Source organism: Larus michahellis, chromosome 15, assembly GCF_964199755.1.
Source record: "Larus michahellis chromosome 15, bLarMic1.1, whole genome shotgun sequence".
Taxonomy (NCBI): domain Eukaryota; kingdom Metazoa; phylum Chordata; class Aves; order Charadriiformes; family Laridae; genus Larus; species Larus michahellis.
In genome coordinates, this window is record NC_133910.1 from 13,832,851 (window position 1) to 13,853,418 (window position 20,568).

The 20,568-nt window shown below is 53.6% G+C and overlaps 1 protein-coding gene and 1 long non-coding RNA gene across 2 annotated transcripts; one reads left to right on the forward strand and one right to left on the reverse strand.

Moving 5' to 3' along the window:
* The first annotated feature begins 537 nt into the window (after positions 1-537).
* FAM78A (family with sequence similarity 78 member A) lies at positions 538-14,132 on the forward strand. Its single transcript, XM_074609020.1, has 2 exons — positions 538-1,648; positions 9,654-14,132. The coding sequence occupies exons 1-2, from the start codon at positions 1,386-1,388 to the stop codon at positions 10,180-10,182; spliced, it is 792 nt and encodes a 263-aa protein (XP_074465121.1). The 5' UTR covers positions 538-1,385; the 3' UTR covers positions 10,183-14,132.
* Positions 13,865-20,274, reverse strand: LOC141751733 (uncharacterized). Its single transcript, XR_012590082.1, has 5 exons — positions 20,199-20,274; positions 17,426-17,731; positions 15,581-15,867; positions 15,168-15,366; positions 13,865-14,528 (listed from the first exon to the last, which is right to left on the reverse strand). It is a non-coding gene; the product is annotated as an uncharacterized LOC141751733 (long non-coding RNA).
* Positions 20,275-20,568: the final 294 nt, after the last annotated feature.

Consider the following 20,568-nt stretch of genomic DNA (forward strand, 5'->3'; position numbering starts at 1 on the left):
CTCCACCGGCGAGGCTGAGCCCCGGGGGGGCGGGGGGGCCGGCGCCGTCCCCGTATGCATGAATGTATTGCGAGAGAGGAAGCTTGCGGCAGCCAGGAGGCGGAGGCACCGATCCTGCTCCTCTCACCTCCCCGGGCATCTAGCAAAGAGGCGAAGGAAGAGAAAAAAAGAGCGAGAGAAGCGAGAGAAGGAGCCTCCCCCCCCGGTCCATCCCCCCCCGCCGCACCTCGCCCCCGCGCAGCGCAGGGGAGCCCGGCGCGGTGCGCGGCGGCCGCCGGTGCTCGGCGCTGGTCCCCGCCGCCGCGGGATGCTGTGACATCCCCCCGACCCCCCGGAGGACCCACGCGTGTGCGGGGCAGCCCCCGCCGCCCCCTCCATGAGCCCCGCCGGTTGAGCCACAGCCGGCTCGCCCGGGAGCGGCGGCAGCGGGAGGAGGAGGAGGAGGAGGAAGGTCGGACAAGCCTGCGGAGGAGCGCTCGCCGAGGAGGAGGAGGAGGCGGAGGCGGAGGAAGGGCAGTCGCGGGGCCGGCGCCCCCCGGGCCGGTGCGTGGCGGCGGGATGTCAGGGGCGGCGGTTCCGCGGCGCTGAGCGGGCGCGGAGCGGGGGAGGCTCAGCCCCGCCTGCGCCACCGGGACCTCCGGCTCGTTCTTCATGGTTTCGGCTATTTCTAAGGGAAAGACTTAAAAAAAAATAATAAATCCCCAAACCCAAAGCCCTGACAGCGCTGGCGGAGGAGCCTCCAAAATCGGAGATTTGCTACTTTTTTTTTTTTTTTTTTTTTTTTTTTGTGCATTTTCCACTCGTCGTTTCTTTCTGTTATTATTGTAATTTTGTGCGAAAGGAAGTTATGAACAACTGCAAGTCAGGAAGTGGAAATCCACACCGGTTGTGACAAGCTGGGGCTAAAAACTATTTCATTATTTATATAGATGTGTCTATCAACATTCTGCTTTTCATCCAAAGAATAAAGGGAAATACCGGCTAGTCCTATGTTTGACGGTGAATGACAGACCGCATCTGAAGAAAGGAAGGACTAAATATATCAGCTAAGAACACCACCGTTATTTATTGAACTCAAGAGACCTTTTTTTAACCCAAAGACTTTGAGCAAGAGACTTAATAGGTCGTTAAAAGGGGAAAAAATAAATCTTAAAGGCCCTTTTGCTTCTGAAGTGCAGCTAACCTCAAAAATACGAGCAGTACTTGTAAGACAGATACTCAAATTAAGGCTTTACATGATGAATTTTCTATCCTATGGATATCAGTTTTGAGATTACAAACCAAGATCTGTAATTGATCTAGCACCAGATAATTTCAATGCCTAATATTCCCCAGGATTGCTGGAGTACCCCAGGAGCTGCGTCGGACTGTACTCGGGGTATGCCATGGGCTGTATTCAGAGTATTAGCTGCAAATCCAAAGTTTTCCGGGAAAGTATTTCAGTGATTGAAGTCAAAGCCTCCATCGATCCCATTCCCACCAGCATCGACGAGTCCTCCAGCGTGGTCCTGCGCTACCGGACCCCTCACTTCCGAGCCTCTGCCCAAGTGTTGGTGCCCCCTATTCCCAAGAAGGAGACCTGGATCGTGGGCTGGATCCAGGCTTGCAGCCACATGGAATTTTACAATCACTACGGGGAACAGGGAATGTAAGTATTTCCAAGAGCGCGTGCGGGTGCATTTGCCTAGCGGGAAGAAAGAGTGGGAGAACCATGGCCTGGCTGGGAAATAATGGATTGAGCTGAAAATTATAGCCTGGTTGGTTTGATTTTAAAACCCGGCCCTTCTGAAACTTATCAGGACTTTCTCGTATGTTTAAAATACCGGAGAGCTTGTCCCTGCCCTTTTAAAGGGGTGGGTGTTCTTCTCTTCTACTGGGAATGTGCCCAAGCCCTAACCCAAACCCACTTGCTCTGTCAGGGACCCAAAAGCAACACTGTATTTGACAACAGCTTTTGAGCAGCGCTGGAGATCCTGAAATCCCAGGTCAGCCCTGCCGCGACGGGCACCCCTGGTTTGGTACGCGTTTTAGGTGAGGGGTTCCCCTGACAGCCAGCTCCTCTCTTCCTTGTCCCCCCCCATCCCTTACGGGGTAAAACTCCGCCTTGACAAGCCCCAGGGACAGGCGAGGGCTGACACTTGTGGCACGGTGCCGTCCCCAGCGTGCGGTGCTGCTGCTGCAGTGTGCCATGGCTGCGAGCGCGGTAGCCCACCGGCTTCGGGAACGCACTTTAACGTCAGAGGAGGAATCCTGCTTGCTTTGCCCACGGGAGCAGGCAGCCCACAGGGAAAGCACAAGATGGATTTAACCCACTGATAATGAAACCCTTTTGCATCACCTTGGAGCAGGGTGGAAATTTCACATTAACCCTCCTTTTGGGTAACGTAAGAGTGGGAATATATAGGTATATATGTAAGGTAGGAGGAACGTGGGGGCTGTTTGCTCACCAAAAGCCCCGTGTTACTGGTCAGACAGTCATAGCGAGACAGGAATGAGTCAAATTAAAATGCCACCTCCCTGCTGTGAGAAGTCACCTCTCCCCGGTCCCCCAGCAGTTTGTTCCCCAACCCTTGTCGCAGGCTTTGGCCCGCGATTGGATCAGCAGCGGCACCTGATCTCCCGCTGCCTGCACAGACCAGTCCTGCAGCTCTCGGTGCGGGGCAGCACTGGTGCAGCAGGACTCTCTCTGCCCAGCCACGGGGACAAACGCTGAGCCTGCTGCTGGCAGATGGGGTGGTGGCTGGAGGTGCTGATGCTGCCCTGGCGCTGGGGACAAGGCAGAAAGGAGAGGTCAGGTCTAAGCAAACCCTCCCGGCTGCTCATCCCAGGTGCCCTGGGTTGGGGAGATGCCGGCTCAGCCCCTCGAGGGTCATTTTGGGTGGCTTAAAAAAAAAAAAGTGGGTGAGGAGGGCTGAAGGAGGATGGGAATATGGAGTGGGGCTGGAGAACAGGACACACTGACTCGGTGCGGTGCCCTCCTCGAGGCCTGAACATCTGCACGCACACCCCGGCCCTTCTTCCCTGCCTGTAAGCCGGGGTGAGGACACGGGTTCAGCATCGCGGATGTAAGGCAAATCCGCGCTGTAAGGTGTGGAGCAGAGGGAAGGGCACGCCGAGGGGCAGCCGCAAGCGACGGCCTGTCCCACCCCCCGCATCTGTCCCCACGTCCCCTCCCTGCTCAAACGGGAAGCGCCTCGAGAAGCAAACTGGCACCTGGCAAACACCGGGAGCGAGGGAGCAGAGCGGCTTATCTTGAGTTTAAGAGTACTTACAACAGGCCCGAAATCTGTAGGCTTTTTGGCTCCGACACCATCTTCAGCAAGGACAATTTGTTGCTCAGATGTTCCCAATTCCAGGCGTTTGGGATTTGCATGTGTAATTCTCGGGCTCATTTAGAAATCCTGTCTTTGGCGACCAGCTGCAAAGGAAAACAGAAAAGTCCACTGTATATAAATACAGCTCACATCCACCGAAATAACAAGGACGGGGCAGAGAGCTGTTCTGCCAGGGCTGCCGTGGGCTGCCAACCTCAGCGTGTCCTTTTATTTCTCTGCACCTGAGTTTCCCAGTGTTTAAAATGAGGATTTGGTGCGGCCTTCCCTTGCTGGAATGCTTTGAGACAAAAAAAAGTTGTACCTACAAGCTAAGTGCTGTAAACAGGTAGTCAGAATTTAACACTGCAGCTACGTAGGAGAGCTATTAGCCAGAAAATCATGGAAACAAAGATTTTTTTTTTTTCCTTAAGAGGCTTAATGACATTTAACTGATATAAAAATAAGAGTTACCCAAACATAAGCAGGAGCTGGTCTGTTCCTCCGCTCTCTTTCTGTAGACCCATCGCCATCTGAAAGCTATAAATAAAGGCGTTTGGGAGAAAAAGCCTCTTTTAATGCCATTGAAACATGCTCTTGGAAGACCGTTATAGAGAGACAGGACACAAACCCATCTGAAAGGAGGGGCCAAGCCTTTAGCTGGTGTAACTCACTGTAATCCCACTGACCTCCACGGAGCTGCATTGATTTATGCCAACTGAGTATTTGCCCCAGCTTTCCATGATGAAGGGACTATTGGAACATACATATTTTTTACCCACTGTGGTGACAGGCAAACAGAAAACAATAATAATAATAATAATAATAAAAAATATCAGTCAGTCAACCAGAGCGCTAATACTTAGAGCAGGCTTTGGATTAATTTTTCACTTTTATGCATCGAAGTTGTTAGCTGTGTCTAAGCTGGCCATTACATCGAGGACAGAAACAGCTGAGAAATACTGGAGCAGATGGAGCTGTGCGTAACGCTCCTATAGGGATGGTAGCTGCAGAGGGGATAATTTAGACACACACGTTTAAAGTGGTGCTGACAAATTTTGGGGCTAAATGCAGTATTTTTAAACATAAAGGAAAAATAAAGCTCAGATAACATGGAAAAGCTGGCATTATTTTCCGTGCGAGTCAGCAGATGCTGCTGGGAACGTGACAGCCCCCAGCGTGAGGATGCGGCTGTGCTCCCTGACCCCCCCCTCCGTGCGGAACTGGGGCAAACTCCCGTTTGGCCCCTTGGCTGGTGTTAGTGCTCCCCCGAGCAGGGTTTTCCCCTGTGCCCCTAGGGAAGGATGCTGCTGTGCAGCGGGAGGCGGCAGGATCAGGCCATGGAGCTCTGGCCTGGGCAGGAGCAGCTGGACCAGGTCCCCGCTGGGATCTCCTGCGGCGGGCGCTGGTTTCCGCACCGGGTCGTGCAGAACCCGGTGGGACCCGTGTCGGGGGCTGGGCACTGCCGGAATGGCATTATCCAGCCTTGTTTCTTCATCTCCATGGAGATGTGCAAGAAGCAGTGCAGATGGAGATATGCAAAACAGAGAGATAAATACATCGGAGTTTGCATACGATCAGCCAAGGATCTGGAGAAGTTTCAGGTAGCTATTTCTCCCCTGGAGGACCCGGTGGGGCAGCTGGGCAGCATCACATCATTGCTTTGCCTTACCGGGCATCTCGCTCTTGCAAGATTAAATCTTTGGTGCCCTGCAGCAGAGACAGGATGAACTCGAGAAATCGGCTTGTCAAGAGAACAAACCCCCAGCACTCGGGAGGGAAAACACAATCAAAACCAGATTTCACCGAAGAAAAAAAGGTTATGCTGTCCGTGGGAAGTGAAGGGAGGTCAGTTCACCATGGGAATTTACTCCAGGGGTTTAGAGGAAAAGGCTTCGCTGCCCGTGCCAGCCCCTGGCCCTTACCTGGGCTGTAAGCACGCGCTGTAGCCCGGTTAAACAGGCTCTCCGGTCTGACTTGAGCCTGCTCAGCTAAACCAGCAGAAATGCGTCCCTTTTGCTCAATGCCAGTTTTCTGCTAGTTTTACCCCCTGAACCAGCGCGCGTCAACCATCGCCGCCGTTTCGAGTGCTGAGGCAGGACCCTGCAGCTGGAGGACGGGGGGAAGAGGGACCACAGCAGCGTGGCTCCCACAGCTGGGGACATCTTTCATTTCCTTCCTCCTCTTCCCTACAACCCTGACTTGAATTGCTTGACGTGCCAGAGTAGGTGAGAGAGACGCTCGAAAGGATAATTTAGACTTAAGCAGCTCTGAATCTGAGGTTTTCTTGCTGGAAAGGAAGTCGCCAGCGCAGGGAGGCAGGCAGAGGCAGCGATGTGGGATAGCCAAGGTGGCTTCTCGCTGCACCCGCCCCTTGCCCTGGTACCTGCTGGGAGCACGGGCTGGGTCTGAGCAGGGTTTGTCTTCTCCAGGGAGCTGGTGGAGAGGAAGGGTGCCGGAAAGTAGGAGGTTACGCAAGTCCATCTGGCCCGTGACTCATTAGGAGCTTTAAGGAATGGGGGCCGAGGATGCGATAGTGCCCGATGCCTGTCTGAAAAGGTTAACTGAACGTAGACATGTCACCGCTGGGTGCTCGGGGCTGGAGGCTGCTGTGCCTGGATTTGCCGTCCCTGCCCAGGCTGCTGCAGGGATTGCTTGGGTTCGTGCTGTGGGGCGGCCATCTGGAGGGCCAGGGATAAGCTGAGGGCTTCATTTCGTGCGGCAGAACAGGAAGAAACATATCTGAATGAGATCTGGGAGGCTAAAACCTACATAAAGCTGCTTGGCTGTCAGCAGCAGGGCTACAGTTGTACCACGAGAAATAGCTCAAAGTTCTTCCTTCTGGTGCAAGACAACATTTGTTAAGAGAGGGTTGTTGGCAGCTGCAGTCTTTGGCGATGCCCATACTGACTCTGAAGGTTTCAGAAGCGGCAGAAACAAGCTTGGCACTGTTACAAGCCAGAACCCACTGATTTTGGAGGTGATCAGCTATAGTGAACCCAGGAAACCAGATAGGTTGGTTTCTTTTCACGCCTCTTCCCTGCTATTGTCAGCAAAGTGTTTGCTGGGCACTTTCTGATCTTTTCTTGGCTCAACACCACCGCAGAAAGATGCTGATGCAGCCAAAGATCATTCCACAGCGTTCTTTCCAAAACCATCCAAAAGGGCAGTTGTTGGCGTGTTATTTGACACGGACACGCTGTGCAAGCAAAGGCTGCTCACCTGGCTGGCACGCAGCCTCTGCTCTGGCAGCGGGCGAGGGGCAGCCAGCTCCACCAGCAGCCACCGCGCAGCCTCCACTCTCACTCCGGTCACGGGACCGTTGTAAGGCCTCATTTCTCTTCTCGTTACCAAGCTGTGCAGATAAAGCGTGACGGTTTTGAAATCCCAGGTTTAACCACACTCGCTAGAATTAGGTGCAGCGTGCTCCACAAAGAAACACGGGACAGTTTCTTCTTCCCCGCTTCTGCCCATGCCTTCTCTTAAGCGGAGCGCTCTTCAGAGCCACCCTGGGCGCAGCCACGCTGCTCACCGACACCCTGCTCACCGACACGCTGGGCTTTGTGGTGGGGTTTCGCAGGCTCTGCAGGCAGCATCCTGCCTTCAGCGACACAACTCCACCTTTTTGTTCTCATTTAAACCCTGGGCAAGTCCCGAGAAGGTCCTGTAATTCTGTAGGGAGCTGTCTGGGGTCAGATACCTCTGCTGGGAAGGAACACAGGGGCAAATAGATCTTAGTTGAACTGCGGTTCCTGAGCATCCTCTATCTGGTTCTCCTGCCATTTGCCCCCCAGACTCTGACCTGAGTAGGCTGGAGCAGCCCAGGGGGGTTATCAGCCTCCCTCGTAGCATCTCCAGTCCTGGTTTGGCACCTCCGCACCCACGGAGATGCTGTGGCTGCACCTTAGCGCCACGTCTGTCACAGAGCAAACCTCCAGGAAATTGTCACATCTCATCCCCCGGTGACAGCTGAACTGAGTGCCGGACGCGGTCTGAATGGAGAGTAATCCTAAACCATCTGCTGGAAGGGAGAGAAAGAGCCCCCAGATGGTGTTTCAGCGCTGGGGAGGAGGTGGGGGGCTGCAGAGCACGACCTCCGCTCATCCGCCCGCCGAGGGCTGAGTTCATCCAGCGTCCCCGGAGCCTTTCCCTTCTCAGCTCTCTCTGACGAGCGCGGGGGGCGGCGAGCCAGGATGACTCGGGTTTAGAGAGCAGAGCGTAGGAACATCTCTCTGGTGGATGGGGGTCCTGGCAGGATTGCTCAGGGATCTCCTTTTGGCTGCCTTCGCTGAAAATTTTCTTCCAGGGAAAGGACTCCCTCTGCCTGCTGGCTGTGAGCTCAAGGAGAGGATTGCTGCAGCCGCCGGAGCTGACAGCAGCCCGTAAATCTGTGCGGGGAGACGTCACCCTTGCATAACCCCCGGCTGCTGCCGCCCCCCCGTCCTGCTGCTCGGAGCATCCCGCAGAGCATCCCTGCATCCCGCAGAGCAGCCCACGTCCTGCCTTGCCCTTCACCTTCTGTGGTCCAGCCAGGCCGTCCAACCTGCAAACCAGCCGTCCCCCGCGCCACGCAGCCCCTTGCCAACGCCTGCACAGGGCAGATTTTTTGCTAGGACTCCCCACTCGCTTGAGAAAAGATAAACGAGATCTTTATATCCCCCATGGCATCTTCTAGCTACAGCCAGACATTTACAGCTAACTGCTGAACGATCCAGCGGTTACAAACATGGAGGCACTTCACGGTCATTAACTAATTAACAATCAGAACAGCCTTGTGAGACGATCACATTAGTCCTGGCCAGTGGAGAGGAGCAGATTGTCCCAAAGCTGCGTCAGAGCCCGACGCGTGTGTGTCCCCCCCTCGCTCAGGGAGCTATCGTGAGCCGCAGCACTGGACTTATTAAAGGCTTGGAGAGTTCCCCCGACGAGCCCCAGCGTGTCCCCTCTCTCTGCCTCCCAAGATAAGCCGGGTGCCCCGGCCCAGCCCGCAGCCGCAGGGCTTGGGGGGCCAGTCCCCAGCCCAGTGTCCCGGCCCCCCCACGGGGACGACCGCAGGTGCCACAGCGGGAGCGAGCTGGTCACGCTGGCACATGTCCCTTCTGCCACTTGGGCAGCAGGGACGTCATCTCGGGGTGGCGGGGAGGGCCGAGTTGTAAGCAGGAAGGAGAAGGTGCATTAGAGCCGCCTGGTTTTGAAAAGAATGTCCTTAAAATACCTGCTCTGAGCACGTGGTCTGTGGCCGTGCCATCTTAGTGCCTTTACTCTGCAAATATCTAACCCGTTTTCTGAGATGTTTACAGTAGCTCGTTTCTATTGCCAAATCTAATCTTAAAAATTGAATTGGAAGTAATAAAAAAAAAAAAATAATTCCACGTTGTGCATCAGCATTACAAGGTGACAGAGGACTGTTTTCACTTGCTGTCTCGCCAGAGAGGCTGACCTTTCCGCCCGTCTGGCCGGCACAGCGCAGAGGCGGCGGGCGCAGGCAGTTGTACAAGCCGGCCGACCCCGCTGTCTCTGGTTACCGTAACACCATCCCCAGCCCCTGGAACCGGGTCCGTCCTAGGGCTGGAGCAGGATGGGTTACACTGCCAGCGCCAGGCAGCCAGCGGGGAGGGACGTCGGCTCATCCAGAGAGAAAATGAGTGTTTGCTGGTAGGGGCTGAAAAGAAAGAACAGCGTAAGGCAGTGGGAACCTTTGGTTCAGGAGGTTGCAGTCAACAGGGAAGCTTTATGGTCCGGCTGAGTCCTTGATCTTCCACTCCTTAGGGCTTTGTCACCTCACCCCCAGGGCCAGCTCTGAACTTGCCCATTCTTCTGCCCACGCGGGAGATTTTTATGCTGTTGAGAGGAGGAACCTCAGCCCCGAGCCCTGCGCTCACCAGCCCAAGAGGCAGGAGATCCCCCACGCGGTGCTGGAGCGAGTCCTTGTGTTCAGCCGTGCTCCGGCAGCCAGGGAGCTGCAAGAGGAGACCTCCAGTGCTGGATTTTCTCCAACACCGGAGTTTGCTGAGCACCTGCCCTTTGCAGCATCACTTAAAAACCCACATATTTTGAACCGCTCCAGGTAGCCACCGGTCCCTGCAAGGAAAGCCCTGGCCCTGCCGGGTGGTGGTTCCTCAGTGGCGTTGAACAGCAGGATAGACTTTGGTGACCAGTCCTGGAAATCTGCAGACAGTATTAATGGCAGGGATGAGCTTTTTCGGCGGGATGGTGTGAAAGGCACAAATTCCAGTAAAAGCTAAAGGGGGGGATGCATTCACAACTCCTTCCTCAAAGTTCGGCATGTTTCTAAACTAGTTAATTAATGCATTATCCTTAATTTGTTGTTGCTTATTGCAGGTCAAGTTGGGAGCTTCCGGATCTACTGGATGGTAAAATCCAGGCCATCAGCGACTCAGACGGAGTGAACTATCCCTGGTATGGAAACACGACAGAAACCTGCACCATCGTGGGTCCCACAAAGAAGGAGTCCAAGTTCAACATCAGTATGAACGACAACTTTTACCCGAGTGTGACGTGGGCCGTGCCCGTCAGCGAGAGCAATGTGGCCAAACTCACAAGCATTCACCGGGATCAAAGCTTCACCACCTGGCTGGTTGCAACCAACATGGCTACCAACGAAATGGTGACCTTGCAGACTATCAAATGGCGCATGAGGCTGGGCATCGAGGTGAATCCCAGCAGACCCCTGGGGCAGCGTGCCAAGCTGCAGGAGCCCTCTGCTCAAGAGCAGCCCCAGGTCCTTAGCAAGAATGAGCCAATACCACCCAGTGCCCTTGTCAAACCCAATGCCAATGATGCTCAGGTACTCATGTGGAGGCCAAAGGATGGACCACCACTTGTGGTGATACCTCCAAAACATCGATAATATACACCTGGCGTCCCGGCACTAAAAGGGAGAATAAAAAACAAAAACAACCTGAAGCAAAACAATCACTTAGGTATTAGAATACACACGTATAATCTGAGCAAAATCAAAATGCACTTTTTAGTCATTCAACAAATGCAACCATTCTACCTTCTCCCATTGGGACGGATTTCACTGTGCTAAAGCTAAAGAGGAGACCTTTGACCGGGGTCTGTCTCGTCACTGGATTCCTAAGGGAAGAAACTAACACTGATGTCTACCCGTAGAGCTTTTGTCTTTTTCTTCCCTACTTTAGTTACTTTTTGAACTTCAGTCTCATTAGCTTGTCCAGACTGCCCAGAACAATAAGAACATTTTATTTGGGATTTAAAGAATCTTTTTTTTTTTTTTTCTTTTTGGTTGAGAACGAAACAATTTCCTGGAGCAAAAAGTTGACTATTTAAGATAAGGATTATTTTTTTTTTTTTCCAAGCTGTAAGGTTCTGAGTTGCAAATCCAAGTCATGCGGCCTTATGTAGACTTTGCTTTGCATTGCCAAACTTTTGCCTTAAAGCTATGTTTGAAAAAAACCAACAAAAACACCACCAGGCAGAATGTCCTTTCTACAGATTTTCTGGGAGAAAGCTTTGGAATAAGGAATAGATTGCCAGCGTGTCATGGGCTGATGGATGAAAAGGGCATGAAATCGGAAGAAGCGTGATAAAAAGAAAGTCTTCCTGGTTTTGAAACCTGGAAGAAGGAAGCATGGAAATAATCTCAGTTTCAAAGCAATGCAAATAACAAACCTGCTGTGGGATGTCTCTTGAGTGGGAGCTGCTAGGCCATCTCCCTGCTTCGCCGGAGGGGCAACAGGCAGACTTGCACTGCTCACACGTGGTGATCTCAGCCTCCCGTTAGCGTTGTAATACCGGATAATCTCACAGCTGGAGCTGTGGCCCTGGGAGTCAACAAGGATCGAGAGGGCAGGGGGATTTCCCACCGGGTTTGTCTTTAGGACACGCAGGTGTTTGCCCAGCTAGCCCACGGTCTCACCTTCTCGTGGCCCGAGAGCCAACGGCTCGCGTGCCGGCTGTTGTTGGTGAAGCTCTGTTGCCCTGTTTTCCCATGAAATTCAGATGATGGTGCTGTAAGAAGAGCAGGATATAAAAAGGATCCTTCTGAAGTCATTGGAGACGCACGGGTGTAAGTGAGGGCAGATCTTTATCTACCAAGTCTACTCGGCAATAGCCATAATTCAGGAACAGCCACGTCTGAGAATACCAGGCACCCATTCCTAGCAAACACTACAAGCAAAAGCTATGGAAAGCTGCTCTTCCCCCGATAACAAATCACACTGGGGCCAGTAGGTAATTTTCTTCCAAACGGCCTCACGATGTACGTGACTGTCAGGAATGGGGTACAGACAGGACCATGGTACTGTCATGGCACAACCATCTGTGTAATGCACGAGAAGGTACCAGCAGGGCAGCCCCCGGCCCTCGGGGGTAGATCCTCCGGTGAGAAAGGTGCATTCGGGGCAGGGGGTGGAACCTCTAGGTTTCAGTAAGGGCCAGATGGCTTCAGAGATAACCAGATGCACTTCTGCGGGGGAGGCTGGGGGAGCGGGAGGGGCAGGGTTTGCAGGCGGAGGAAGTTCTGCAGCAGAGGTGGCATCTGGAGGACAGGGCACGGGACGGGGAGCAGAGGATCCGCTCTCTTGCTCCAGCACATGGCCTAAGGCAGATCACTTCCCCTTCCCTCGGCAGCTCCTTCCCCTAGATAGAACACTTCTTCCTCTTACTAAAAATTCGCCTCAAGAGCTGGGACTGAAGAGCACCCAGCGTGCCAGACTCCAGCCTGGCCCTGCTGAGCTGCTCCGAACAGGTCTCACGGCCACAAACACGCTGCTCCAAAGGCTCTCCCCTCCGAGAGGCACCGACTCGCTGCTATTGCCATCTTCACCTTCCACGTGGACATTACCAGCAAGAAGTTCTCCTTCCTCACTTCTCCAAAGCCACGCCATCTACTTCGGCAACAGGTCCGACATCACCACCTGCCTGGGGAAGGGATGCCCAGAAGATACGCCCACCCCCTTCCCCCCAGCCGCAAACCAGCAAACAAGGATCCTGAGTCCCTGCACCAACCCCCCATTTTTCGGAGGTGCTCGGCCACGGAGCTGCTCACTCCAACGGGCAGATCTTTGAGGTCCAGCACAACAAGAAGCTTGCAAACGAATGGACTGGATCAAACCCAAATCCACGAGCCAAAGGTTGCCTAAATCTAGGCTTTGGGACTATAAAGGATGAAGCTAGGGAGACTTTGACTTGCACAGTCACTCTCTGTATTAAACTCCATTTTCTTACGTGGATTCAAACCCTAACTACGGCTCTACCGGCACAGCCCTTTGGGACTGGTCTGTATTTTCTCCTAGGCAATACATGCAGAAGAGGACAAGACGTGAGCTGTGGGTGAATAGCCGATAACGCTTACACGCGTCTCGGCAGCCGCGTAGGTGCGCTTCCGGGCAGTCCCGCAGGTGGGAGCAGAAGGGGTATTCTTGTCTGGTATTCACTTTGTCTCCAGGTGCTGAGTACTTACAGTTCTCACCAATGTCAGCACAGGTTGAAGAAATCAGACCCAGTTGTCTTAATTAGCTGCACAAAGGAATTCCAAGGAAAGATTTCTTCTCAGTCACCAAAAACCACATTCAGGGAACACCTACGTCCTTTTCCACTTAGCTGCGTGTTGGACTTCGTCTCCCAGTGCATTAAGTAAATCTGGTCCCTCCTACTCCCTCTACCTGGCGGACTGGATGCATCCATGCAATTTGGTAGTAACCTCCTGGCTAATTCGTCCTGTTGCACTGAACAGACCCAGCTGAGCAGTAAAATACGAAATTCAAATTTCACTTTGGGGTCAGCTTTGCATGGACTTCTTCCTTCCCAAAGAATGCCTTTATCCCGTGCCTAGGTTGAGACGTGCCCCTCCACCTCCATTCACATCACCAGACACGGCGCAGAATAGCGATGCTGCCGCTTTTGAGATTTCACGCGTTGTGATTAAAAATGATGTTTTCCCAATGCTGCTTCATTAGAAAACTGATGGGGACAGACTGAGTGTAAAAGGAAGGGTGGTTGGAGGTAACAGGTGCTACAGACATCACTACTGGCACAGCTGGTTAGTAGCCGTGTGGTTAGAACAGGGATTGATGGGGTCCCAACGGGGACTTAAATGTCTGGGGAGCTGGGGCATCCTGCGGCGAGTAAGGTGGTAAATCAGCAGAGGTAAATAAAGCTCCTTCTCTGGCAGCTTTTTGCAGAACCAGGAATGCACAAAGGAGGCGCTGGGGAGGTGATGGGGCACCAACGCGGGATAATGACGTACGTGAGCTTGTCTCTGCCTCACCTCTCTCATCAACGATGCTCAGCTCTTTACGGCCCCGCATGGCACGGGAGCCGGACCGTCCCTGTCGAAACCCCACAGTGGTCCAGGGTGGGAGGCAGCAGGGCGAGCCCTGGCCGAGACCCTCACCTGCGCCTTCTCCCCGCCCCGGCAGCCGCAGGGCAGGGGCTGGGAGACGCCATGGAGCTTGGCCAACATGGCGAGAACATCACGGGCCCTTTGGTTCTCCTTTCCTACCCTTGACGAGCGTGGCGAGAGAGGGACGGCCCCTCGGGGAGTCAATAAAGGTATTAAGCAGCGTTGGGGGGGAGCAGACCTGTTGAGCTGGCGCAGCGGAGAGAAGGCTGGGTCCAGCACGGGGGTACGGGGGGGTACGGCGGGGGCTGCCCCAGCCCCGGCACCGCTGTCCCCCCCTGCCCCGGCTCCCGGCGCAGCAATAAGAATCGTCCTTGGTCTTGCAGAGATACTGTGAAAACAAAACCAAGATGTACCGAGTCTGGACACTTAACAGAGATGTAAAAAACAAAACCCTGCTTTTATAACGGACAGAGAAATAAAGTGAAGTTTTCAAATGCGTCTGCCTGGAGTCGTTTGGGCGGTGGCTGTTTTTAAACAAATGGCTCCACCACCTCTGCGCTCGCGTTTCAAGGCGGCGATGAACACCCTATTTACCGCGAGTGCCTTCTCTCTCCATGTCAGCATCAGACAGAGCGTGGAGGTTTCTGGTTAAACGTACCAGCCGACATCCTGCATTTTTCATTACCCGGCTGCCGCGTGTCGTGTGGCAGCAGGACAGAGCCGAGCCCGTCGGCGCAGGCAGCAGCCGAACTTCCGCACGGTTGGGTTTCCCGACGCTGTTTGCTTATTTAGCAAAAGCCTGGTCAGATGCTTGCTGTAAACACTGCTGAAAAAGCCGAAACGGCCGGGGAGTGGCGGGCTCTCAGCGCAGCCCCGTCCTTTCCCACCTGGGCAAACGAGAGGTTAAAAGCTGCTGCAGTGTACATCTGGTTTTCAAATACCACGCTGCATTCATTTCATTATTCATCCCCCCCCGCCCCCCCAAAAAAATAAAAATTCGGATTTAGGTGTTGGTTATTTTCCAGTAAAGGAAACTCAGAATTATTTTGGGTGGGCAGGGGTGGCCCGGCTGGTTTTTCAGTAGTTCTGCTGCTCTCACATCCAACCCGCAGAGAAGCGTGAAGGCGCCTCCCAGGAGCAGCGACGTCTCGCTCGTCCTGCTGCAGGACAATTCTGCCGCACCGGCTCCCGCCCAGCACCCCCGGACCCCGCTGGGGCTGCAGCGGCCACACCGCGCTCGGGGCCTTCCCACCCCCAACAAGGGGCATCCCACACCGCTGTCCCCCCTTCGCCGCATCTCCCTGGGTCCTGCCCGCAGCAAACAAGAGCGTCTCCCAAGCCCGTTATGGCCCTGAACGGTTGTAGCCAACCCTCGGCACGGGCAGCGGGGAGAGCGGGCACCACCATCCACAGGCCACCGAGGCCACCACAGGCCACGTGAGACCCAACAGCCCCATGGCTGAGAAGCTCCACCAGCAGCAACACAAACCCAAACGTTGCAGGGGAAGGGGAGGAACAAAACGTACGGGAGGTCACAGCTCGAGGACAGGAATGTGCAGGGATGGAGGCCGAGGAGAGGAGAGGACAGGTTCTGTGTGGGATTCCTTTCCCCAGTGGAAACTCTCCGGCTTCATCTGTTGATAGCAGGTTAAATTTAGATGTCCTAGTTCTGGAGAGGGAGGGAGAGGGGACACCAGCCAACTCACAGCTGTTTTGGGTGACACCCTGAAAAAGCCAAAAGCACCCGGTCGCTTACTGTCAGCACAGAGCGGCTGGAAAAGCCCCGAGGAGGCAGAGGGGAGGTGGGGAGGACGGCGGCTGCCGAGCCCAGCAGAGCTGGGGCCAGAGCGGAGCCCAGTTCTGGGGCTTCAGGTACCGCCAACGTTCTGCCTTTATTGCGGAGCATTTGTGAACGCTGAGCCCACGCATCAAACTTCACCTTTCTAGAGGTTCTGTCACTTGGCTTCACGATTTTCTAACCTCAGTTTTAAGCAGACTGAGGAAACAGCTCCTTCGTTTGAAGAAACGCCCCCTGGCCTCCACGGTCCTTGCTCGAAACTTTTTGCAGGGACTTCCCTCTGCTGATGCAAATCAGGTTTTTTTTCCCATTTCCTTTATCTCTCATCTTGTTAAGCTGCTCAGCTGCAAACACTCATTTTATTCCTTCATGTTTTTGAGTTTTAAAGCAAAATATTTTTAGCAATGCGCTGAAGAGTCTCGAAGCACCTATTAAAAAAAAATAAAAAATACTGTTCACGTGTTGCTTGCACGTAATTACGACAGAGCTCCTCAAACCATCCGCATCGGCATTTCCAAGGCTGCCTTCAGTGACACCTTTGCTGGGTACAGCGTCCTGGCAAACAGCCCAAACGCGGGAGAGCCGCCCTGGAGAGCCGGGTCTGACCCCACCACCGTCCGTAACCTTGGGGCTGTCCCACGTTTCCCCCTCAAAACAGGGCAAGAGCGTACGTCACCTTTGATGCAGAAGCCATTCGGGCACCATTTAGGCCCAGGGCATTTGAAGCGCCGAAGCTCCCGGCGCCTGCAGAGAGGTGCTGCCAGGAGCACTGAGCCCAGCACCCTGCGCCCAGCGAGGGGGTGACGGGGGGTGACCGTCCCTCCCAGCGCTGGGATGGGGTGCTGTGACGAGGCAGGACGGCAGCCCGAGGCCAGAGCACCCCCCGCGGCTGCGAGCGCCCAGGAACGGTGCCAGAGCACTTCATTTTATCTCGTGTTGGGGGAACGGCCGCGGCGCAGACAGGGTGCTGGCGGCACAAAGCGTGCCCGGGGGCGATAAAGGCACGTATGGAGAAGTCCCGGCTCTGCGGCGGGGGCCAGGGAGATGTTTGCAGAGAAGGAGCTTTGTGACCTACTGAAAGTTGCAGAAAACCGAGGTGGGGGCAGCGCAAGGCAGGGAGGGCGCTGAGCGGAGCAGCGGGGCCCTGGGGAGCAGAGATAGAAGCCCACGGGCACACGTAGGTGTGCAGAGCTCAAGAACGTGCCAACATGTCCCAGCTCATCCCTCGGTGAGGAAGAGTCGGTGTTTTCTTGATGGCTGCAAGACCCTGGGGCCTCGCTGCGTGAGAGGGAGGAAGGACGGGGCCGGTCTTGCTGCCGACCGAGGGAAGTTGGGAAGAAATCGTCTGCTGTGGGGGTGATGAGCCCCTGGCCCAGGGTGCCCAGAGAAGCTGTGGCTGCCCCATCCCTGGAGGGGTTCAAGGCCAGGTTGGACGGGGCTTGGAGCAACCTGGGCTGGTGGGAGGTGTCCCTGCCCATGGATGGTCTTTAAGTTCCCTTCCAACCCAGGCCATTCTATGACCCCCACCGAGCTGCAGCCGCCTCTTCCCAAACCCCGGGGCTCAACACAACGTTTGTCTAGGAACAAAAACTCCCTGGGCGCTACCACACGTGCTCAGGCAGGATTATTTAAGCAAGGCTGAAAGCAATGCACAAGGGCAGGACACATGAAAACTAAGGGAGAAATAAAATGTCACTTCCTCCGGGCGGCTGGCCTGCGGCGGCAGGGACGCGCACACGGGCTGAGGGGGCGAAGGGAGGCACCTCTGCACAGGACGGCTGGCGAGGGGCAGAGCCCAGCACCGACAAGGCTGTGCCCCACGTCCTGGGCAAATGGTGGGAGGGGAGGTGCTGCTACCGCCTGCCTTTGCCTCTCCACTGCCTCGCTCCCTGCTCCCAGCAGCCGGAGCATGGCCCGAGATGTCCAGCGGCGCTTTTCTGACCTCCACCATCTCTAAAAAGGATCCTGCTCACCCCCGAGACTCACCACACACAAATGCACAGTGGCAGCTCGTTGTTGAGGCTGATAAACCCGTCCTGAGCAGATGGTCACGTCAGAACCGCGTCTGGTTTCTCCCACCGAGCATCACCAGGGTTTTGGTCAGCAGCACGGGATGAACTTCAGCCCTGCCATCACTCCTCGGTTCGACAGCAGAAGGACGCCGCCGGCATTTGTCCTCTGGTTGCCTCTCCCCGCCCCACTGCTGCGGCACAGAAGGGCCCAAGAAATGATGTTCTTCCCTCCCAGGAGACAGATCTGGACCAAGCGGGATGGCCGCTGGTACTCTGTATTCTGGAACACCGAGTATTATACAATAAAACCCCTCTAAAACAGATTAAATAATTTTTCTCTTTTTGTGCCTCTTTGTGACAAAGCTACCTTTTGCCCCTTTTCCAGAAAAAAGGCACTTTTCTTTCTTGCTCTTTAGCCTTTGAGGAAGCAGCAATCCCTGGTGCGGTCTCTCCATGGATTTGGGGAGATCCTCTCTACGCCTCAGGCTCCCCCCAGGTCCGTAACACCACCACTAGAGCTCGGCCGTAGCGGAGCACCACCAGCACTTGGCTTTCCCGTGCCTCGAGGCCATGGCCCAGTCTCAGGAGGAGGGGGGAAATTATATTATTTCTTTCATTAGGAATAATTAAGAATCCACCTTTGATAAAAGCCTCGGAAGATTTCTTCCCATACTGAAACGGCAGGAAAAAAAAAGGCCACAACCACATTAGCACAGACAAAAGATCAGCTCCTCCAGAGTAGTCGTGGAACACTTGCTATTAGTTATTCGAGGACTAACCAGCCTGGACAACACAACTAATGGAACGAGGGCTCCAAGCCCAGGCAGTCCTCAGCTTTTTTACCAGCTCTGCCAAGACGGGGGCTTTCTGTGTCAGTAGCCTTATTCTTTGGTGGACATCTGTCCACAAAAAACTGGACAGAGGCCACGAGATCACAGGCCACCTAACACCGATGACAGACTGTAACAGCTTCTGGCAACCACCGACCCAGCACCACACGCACTTGCCAAGTCCTTGAGTCATCTAATAAAAATGCAGATTTTTCGAAGTTCGACTTTGCTATGTTTTGTGCATATTCCTGTAGGCTTGTGGTCACGATCAGCCTCTCTACGCTGCTCAGCTCCTCCGGCAGCTACTATGGAAACCAGGAGCAGCACCCGTTTCTCAAGGGCAGATAGTTCAGGGGGTTGGGTTGTTTCTGCCATGAATTTGGAAGCACAGCAAGAAAACGCGTGTTTAATCAGGATCTGGAGTAATTCTAATGGTCCTTCACTTGCAGAGGGTAAAGGAGTTAAACAGGTACCAAGCAGCACAGCAGGGACAACCCCCAACTGCTCCCATCATTCCGAAAAAGAAACTTGAAGTGGCTCAGCGTGCCAACAGCACATTCTTACCAAGCCAATCTTCTCCATAGCAAGAGGTTTATTAGCTATCTGGGGGAGCACAGCTGATACGGCCTCGCTAGGAGGTGTCGCATGCCACAGCCAGGGGAGATTAATGCAAAGAATTTAAGGTCAATGGTTTGGGCCAGCTGCTATTTATAAAGAGGAAGGAAAGCAGAACAGCAGTATCACCTCTAGGCCTTCAGAAACGTTGTATAGTCCAGGAGAACGTACTGGGAGGGCGCACACACTTCAACCCACCTCCAGCTTTTCCTTCCACCTCCAAACAAGCACATTTCAGGAAATCTTCTCCTGCATTCTAGCGCTGTGGTCGCAGGACCGCGGGCGCTCGCCCTCTTCCATTAGAGGGAAAGGGAGGTTACAAACAAGCCCCTGACAACGGCGCTATCTCCAACCCGACACGCGGCGGCCTGGGGTTCTCAAATCCAGCCCACACGTAAAAGCCTTAGAGCCTACAGCCCCGCAAAGCCTCTCCGTATCTAAAAATAAGCCCTCCTTGTGCACTGTATCCCCCATTTCAGCGGTCTTCCGTTTTAAAGGGAACCTACCTTAGGCATTGCCTGGAGCAGAGAGAGGAAGGACATCTTCCACAACTAGGACAGGAGTTAGGACAAACGCTAACTTTTTAGGTTGACTAGAAAAAAAGCGATTTCTTCAGGAACTGTTGCTAGATGTAACTATTTAGTTTATAACACCGGACATGAAAACAAGCAGTTATCAACTATTTACAATGGCAAAAAGCGACCACCTGCCCACCAAAACAGAAAATGACATTTGTCATCATATTGTGTGGTAAAAAGAAAAAAAAAAAAAAAAGATACGTTAGAACGTTTCTGCTCAAACGAGAAAAAGCAGAAGTACCCCAAAATGTCCTAATAGGACCAACAAGATAAAGCCATCCAATCTGCATGTATTCAGCTACTACACAAGCCGTTATTTCAACTGCATTTTTCACAGAGCAACAAAACCCCATTACATCATTTAGAGGTTTCATAGAGGTCAGAGGCATCAAATAGAAAAAGTGTTTGTCCAGAATGCCTTCAGGGCATTCTTTAAAACATTTGCTCAGTATGCTCAAGTATAAACATATGAGAATTTCACAAACGTTATTGACCAGAGCTAAGAGCTACAGGGAAAAAGTACAATCTCACACACGTTAGAAAAAACGCAGCCGACAGCAGAATCCAACAGCCAGAGCCACAAGCTGCAAAATCACTAATGCCTCCGGACGGAGGTCACACTTCTAATTCAAGGGCCAGAAGTTTTCCCTATAACCTGAGTTCCATTTTCTGAGTTCTGTAAAATTTACAGAAAGGTAAAAATAGAAGAGCTTTTACTTCCCACCTCTTTGCTGAATGTTACTGCCATGGGAACATGTTCTGCACGCTGCCACTTTCTTCTAATTTCCTATTTCTCCACTAAGCCTCTGGCTCACACATGACTCAGTTTTAGCACTTCGGTGAGATAAGCATGCGCCCCATCCTCTACTTAAAATTATCAGGGCACGAACTTCAGCCCCTTCTTAAGAGCCTGGGATAATCAGTCATTCTCTTCAATGAAAAATGTGCTGGTTTATATCAGGAACTAACTTGAGCTACTCCCTTGCCCAGGCAAGGGATGACCAACAGAAAGCTAAGTCCAGTACGGGGCTGGTAACCACAGCATCCTTCTATTTCTTCTAGATCCAGGGAGATAAACCCTTCCAACACAAATA

What these genes read in the sequence shown, in the direction of transcription:
- FAM78A (XM_074609020.1), top strand. Translation starts at nt 1,386, where the DNA reads ATGGGCTGTATTCAGAGTATTAGCTGCAAATCCAAAGTTTTCCGGGAA. An exon ending in CACTACGGGGAACAGGGAAT is followed by an intron (nt 1,649 to 9,653) that starts GTAAGTATTTCC and finishes TGCTTATTGCAG; the next exon opens with GTCAAGTTGGGAGCTTCCGG.